The sequence below is a fragment of the Paramormyrops kingsleyae genome, chromosome 18 (genome assembly GCF_048594095.1).
Source record: "Paramormyrops kingsleyae isolate MSU_618 chromosome 18, PKINGS_0.4, whole genome shotgun sequence".
In the NCBI taxonomy this organism is placed as follows: Eukaryota; Metazoa; Chordata; class Actinopteri; order Osteoglossiformes; family Mormyridae; genus Paramormyrops; species Paramormyrops kingsleyae.
In genome coordinates this window covers 5,249,373-5,255,790 of record NC_132814.1, presented here as the reverse complement: position 1 = coordinate 5,255,790, position 6,418 = coordinate 5,249,373, and the positions used below count along the sequence as shown (strand labels likewise).

Here is a 6,418-nt window from a genome sequence, read left to right as displayed (position 1 = left end):
CTGTGTAGGAAGTGCACTCTCCCCTTCTGACTTTCTCTCTCAGGCGTATAATTAAAGCCATTTACCTATCAACGTGTAAAATAGTCGTTTATAACTGGCAGGGGGATATTCCCTTCCTCTGACCTACGTTCATTCATTCATTCGTTCTTTGACTGGACACACTGATACTTGTTCTTCTGTTACATTTCTTGTATAGTCCATCTACATAGTGATATGATTGATCATAAATAAATATATTGGTTCCAGACTTCAGGCAGTCATTTATTAGAAATGATTTGCAACCAGGTATTAAATATGGCAATATTCCTTAAGATAATGCTAATTTGTCCAAACACTTTTGGTCCCTTAAAATGGGGATGTCTATATATAAAAACGGTTGCAATTGCGGCGCAATTTACCCAGAATAGCTGCTCATACCCTTAAATTAAAGTTGGCAGTCTGCACTTCAAGCCCGAAATAGGAGTTTCATTACAAATTCATTGCGATACAGAGACAAAATAAAAATAACAAAAATCTCACAGTCTAAATACTTATGGATGGCACTGTACTGTATGTGATGGACAATTACATCACCATATTACGTGTAAGAATTAATGGGCATGTGATTCACTTACTGAGGTTTTTATTCATGCAATAAATGCATGAATGATGTATGATGGGATCTAAACTCACAAACTGCTGGCAACACGCGTAGTTCTTTAATCACACAACCATCCCTCTTGCTTCCCAGTTCTGTTTTGTCTCACTCTTCTTCACAAGCCTACCATCTATACAATGAAGCTGAACTGATCTTTTCCCAAGGGGACTAATTATATTGAATCACACTGACTATTGTGGGCCGTGTACTTAAATAATTGTTAAAGAGAATATATAATGGTTAACAAGAGGGCCATAAAATAATAAAACTAACTTGAAGGCTATAGTTGATCAATAAAATCCAGCATTCATTTTGGAAATTACATTATATATTACTATAACAGGGGTGGCCAATCTTATCCAGAAAGGAGCCTTGGGTTTGGAGGTTTTTGCTGCAACTCCCTAATTAGATTACTAATTAGAAGACTCATTGGCTGAAAAGTCTTCACACCTGGGTTTGAATAGCTGATCGACAGGTTATCCCAAAACCTGCACACACACTGGTCCTTTAAGATTGGCCACCCATGGACTACATTATATAAGAATTACTTTATATGTGATTACACTATGTATCATTTGATTACATTATATATTACAGGAAATGAAAAAATCAAGTGATGACAGAAATGAGGACTGTGACTGACTGATATATCTGTTTTGATGTTTATTTCAATTTGTGAATAATAAATTTAAAAGCTAAACCTAGACAACCGTTTTCTTCTACAAATATCAGGATCCCTGAGGAAATAGACAGATTGGAAAGACTCTCTGAGATCAGCCAGTCGCAGAGTGATATGCTTCTCCTTTCTGGCTTGTCCACTTAAAAAAGATTTCTTTTTGTGGTCAGCCAATCACAAACTGGAACACTGCAGTCTGAAGCCTTTGCCACAAACAGCCATTCAACAACATGGTAGCCCTGTGGCCTCTGATGATGACACCTGTCTTTTGTGACCTTTGTGAAGGACACGGCAAATTGGGAAGGAGGTAGAAGAGTCCCCAGATTATAGCGAGAGAAATGGTCCCTCGCTGTGTGTTTGCTGGGATGTGCTACCAGGCTGCTGTCCCCTTAACAGAAATGTTTAAGGCATATAGAGATGGTCAGAATAGAAAAAGGTAAACAGAATTACTTCTTAATAAAACATAAGCTGAATAATCCTCTTTACTAATAATAAACCTCATCCTGAAGCATCCTGCTTTTTTTTCAGGGTAGAAGAGAACGTGTTACAGAAAATGTTATAAATATTGTAAGTGATGGAGCAGACAACTATTCAGTGTGGTTCACTGAATGACAATAGTGTAGCAGCCAATCAGCTGCAGGCATCTGCGGCATCAGCTCGCCCCCTCCCTTAAAGTGGCAGTACTGGCACGTGGTGGCTTTTGGGAGTGCGTCTCCCACCAGGCTCTATGCTGTCATGTCAAAGTAGCCTCGCCGATGAGTCATCATGTCACGCACACGCCGGATGGCCTGGATCTGGGGGTGCCGGGCGCCCCATTCACTCCAGTTCTTGTAGGCACCATGTTCAAACACGTACTGGTAGCCACGGTAACCGGGGTATTGGTACCCCACCCATCTGCAAATGGAAGTAGAAAAGGAGGAGGATTAGAAATGACAGTGATTGTCAATCACACCCTTGAGAGATTAAGGGAATTATATTTCGGGAAATTATTATGAATGAATAATGTATTTAATAATCAAGGAAAATGCTTTGCATGAGATAGCTTGCATAATTTTCTGCTGGTCCCATATGTGCATCAGATTCTGACATATGTGCAAACTTCATAGATAAATGTAAGAAGCAGATCTCTTCCAAAAGGGGTCCAGCGTCCCCATGTCCTCAGCTGAGCAATCACGTAAAGGCAGAGTGTAGCCTGCAGGGGGCGCAGGTCCGGACGGGACTCACGTGCCGCCGGTCACTTCAATGCTGGCCACATGGTCTTGGAAGCCATAGGACCACAGGCTGGGGATATCCTCGTCACACACCTCCATCTTACGGCCCTCGAAGCTCCTGCACTCAAAAAGACAGATCCTGTGGTCCTGGGGGTCCTGTGCAGAAACCAGGGTGGGTGTTTGAGGTGGAAACAAAATCCTGAAAGGTATAAAACAGGTGCAATGTGGACAAACAAACCTCAGACACACAATGTAATGGACGCTAAAGGCTAAGCTAGATGGTAGACTCTCATATATGCCTATATATAGCGATACAGCTGGACGCACCAGGTGAAGAAGCATGAGGACGGTAGGACTCACCATGCGGACAGGTCTGACCGACATCAAGCAGTCACTGCAGTAGCTGTTGGACCAGCAATCCCAACGTGGGTACTCGCCTTTCTCCAGTATGAACATCTCCCCCAGCATGTTCTCCAGCTCGTAGCCCACCCAGCTGTGCAACGCACAGTGACAACCAATCAGTACTGAGTAATATTCGGAACTTGCCCTCACTTGCATAAGACTCAGAGTCAACCAATCTGTAATCAGTAATGCTCAAAACCAGTCCTTGGATGTGAAATATGCAATATCTCCAAATCAATAATGAATATTACAGAGATATTCACGTGGAGGTACTCCAAGTGTGTTCAGGTCTTTCACATTGATGAACAGGAAGTGTATGTAGTTTGGAAGCAGTCTCCTTGTCAGTTTGTGAGTCTGGGACAATATAAAGTACTCACACTCCACACTCGACCCGAATGGAGCGGATCCTGTCCATTCCGCGGTCACACAAGTTCCGACACTCACTGTTCAGCTCCATGCACCGGCCTTGGTAGTTTTCATACTGAAACAGGCAGATCTGGGGCGACATGAGTATAGGCTGAGCATGTGAACTGGTATTTACTGGTTGCCATAAGACCACACCATCTATGTGCAGACAGTTTATCTTATATTATAATGCAGCTGTGACACGTCTGCGCAGATGACAGAGACCTACCTTGTAGTTGCGCAGCCCCATAGAGGCAGTGCGACTACCTATGCTCCCTTGAACAGCAGTGTGAGCCATGGTTCAATCTGTGAGGGGGACGACTTCAAGGAAACATAGCAAAATGTTTTGATTGAGGGGAAAAAAAATGGTAACACATACTTTCATAATGCATTATAATGGTTGGTATAAGCATTAAGGATGCTTTGTATTGGATTATGAAGGTATCTATAGTGCATTATAGATGAGAGCTTCATAAAGCATTCATAATGCATAATACACATGGCTATAATGCGTTATGCCTTTTAATAAATATTTGTACCCATGTTTATAATGCTTTATAAAAGCATTATGATGTATTATGAATGTGTTCATAGATTATTATAGACTTGACATTCAGAGAAAGTGTTGCTAAAAAATAATTTAAGCTACGTTTTTAGTACCATGTCTACGGAAAAAGTTGCATTTTGATCAAAATGTCTGTCAGAATTTGCCATGGTGTTGATCCCTGGTTCCGATTCAGGAAGATACTCAACCCTAGCCCTAGCATTAAGCTCAACCCTAACCTGAACCTGAGTGCTAACTGTAACGTTAACCTTAACGTAAGACCTAATGCAGCTGTTGTAACCCTACTTGACCAAAACCCTACTCAGACCTGACGCCATTTAAGGAAATTTGCACCATCTGAAACTATTTCGTTTCCTCTTTCCTGCAAAACGAGGTCTCTCAGCATGGCATACACATGAAGTGTGATGCCATGGGGCATGTCTTCACAACGTGAACAAGCTGACACACCCTGTACATACACTTCTGTCCATCCTGAGTCCAGTAGGAATCTCACCTGAAGGTTGCCAGCACGTGTGGGGGAGAGGGGACCAGGGTACAGGATTCTGCCCTTATCCCGGCCTTAAATATACAAATTTAACCCCCCCCCTCACTTGGATTGGATGACAGGGAGAGATACTATGGGGGCCTGGCCTTTCCTCCAGCCTCGCTGACTCTGCATCCCTTTGTCCTCATGTTTGCTGAGCTGCAACCTGGATCAGCGAATCCCCCCCCGTGTCCTTTTCCAGCGTGAGACAGGGGGGGCTCACGCAGGCCTGCATGTGAGTACAATGTGCTGACCTCAGGAGCCGTCTCTGCCACGTCCATTGTGCGAGTGAGGCCGCTTTGTGTGTGCGCACTGGCCCTCATTTGCTCTGCCCCCAGCTGCCGCTCTAACACACAGACTGTGAGGTCGGGGCCCGAGATGTTACACCATGCGGTTTAACATGCCGAACATGCTGAGAGGCAGCGGCACCTGCGTTGTTTCGCCTGAAGTGCTTATTCCAGCGCACATGCTCAGTTAGGGTTTTTAATTTGCTGTCGCTGCTAGGGAACAGGGCACCGATCTTGAGTAGATTAGCTGAATTTTTCTCAGTATTGAGGAGTGGAAATGAGAAACTGTAAAATACATAAGCTGATCTGGATGGGGCTTATCTGTTTATCGCTTCGGTGGAGGTCCTACCTAGATCACACTTTATCGAGATTTCTGACACTTTTTATTTCCTTCTGAGTACTTCCTTTATCTTTTGTATTCTGCATTTCTGCGTGTTTCAGTTCTACTCCTCTTAAACCAACAGTCAGAACATTTTTTTGTTAGCTGAGGACTTACATACCAGCTCCAACTAAACCACTTATGATTAAGCCCTTGATTATTTGAATCACATGTATTACGGTAAGGCTGGAACGAAAAACAACACTGTGTCTGCCCTGTCTGGCTCCTCCGCCTTGAACTTCTCCAGACCTTCTTGTATATCCTAGGATATAAACTATTATACATGAAACTTCTACTGCCTTCAGGTTATATTCATAAATCAGGGTTGCCAGCTTTCACGCATCTGGTGTGACTGTCATGCTTTCAGACTGTCACGTTCACGCAAGAAATCTTGCGGCACATTCTGTATTATTCCACTATAAACCTAAAATTAGGTACATCAAAAGCATTGGGGTCGTTTGCAAACCCTACAGACTATTTACAAGGTAATGTAACTGTTACATACATGTAAATGCGTGTGCAGACTTGTCTCAAATTGAAAATTTCACTCCAACTAGCTGACCAAAGCTGGCAACCCTGACAAATTCTAGCCTCATTTGATTCGTATACCTGTGCGCTGCCATGACATCATAACCAGGGGTATTTTACTTCCAGATCCCATCTAATAAAATCCACAGTTTAGTGAATAACTCCATGTACTATTTGACAGTACTTTGTGAAAAAGGGGATCCTTATTATTTAGCTGTCTGGCAGAGATTCCCTCTTTAAGTGCTTTTAGAGAGAGACCAATGTTAAACCACATTTACATTTAGGGAATAAAATCCACCTTGTCACTCTTGTACCCAGAGCCGTCGCTTGGATCTTAAGACATCTAGGGCTTATCCCAGAGCCCTAATCTGTCTGAGGGTTCTGTCTGAGGCATGGTTATTAAAACATCAGAGCTAAGCAATTATCCAGGCCTTGTTCAGATTCTGTTCCAGGCTCGTGACAGATCTGCTAACACTTGGAGGTGTTTTCTGCTCATTTCTCACAAGAATACTGCCAATAAAAGACCCTGTGGTTTTGAATGTTTGTATCTGCAGATGGGTGTTACATATAGACACATAAAAGCCTGTTCAAAATTGGCTTAAGTGTTGAGGGGAGTCCCCATTAATGCTCATGTGACATACAATGTGTAAACGGACTGCCTTCTGAAAACAGTTTGATTCTTAATGTTTCACACAGAGGAGCTGTCGCAGCATTTTTACATCAGTATTTATTTTTTTTCTTACCTGATATTTCTTGCTGTTTTCTTGGCTTCTCATGGACATAACACATGAAAGCACATTCATTT

At 42.7% G+C, this 6,418-nt stretch overlaps 1 protein-coding gene across 1 annotated transcript; it reads right to left on the bottom strand.

Moving 5' to 3' along the window:
* Window positions 1–2,038: 2,038 nt before the first annotated feature.
* LOC111852953 (beta-crystallin B1-like) lies at window positions 2,039–3,629 on the bottom strand. Its single transcript, XM_023829361.1, has 5 exons — window positions 3,561–3,629; window positions 3,304–3,422; window positions 2,885–3,017; window positions 2,538–2,680; window positions 2,039–2,207 (listed from the first exon to the last, which is right to left on the bottom strand). Exons 1-5 carry the CDS (start codon window positions 3,627–3,629, stop codon window positions 2,039–2,041), a joined length of 633 nt encoding a protein of 210 aa, XP_023685129.1.
* Between the last annotated feature and the right edge of the window lie 2,789 nt (window positions 3,630–6,418).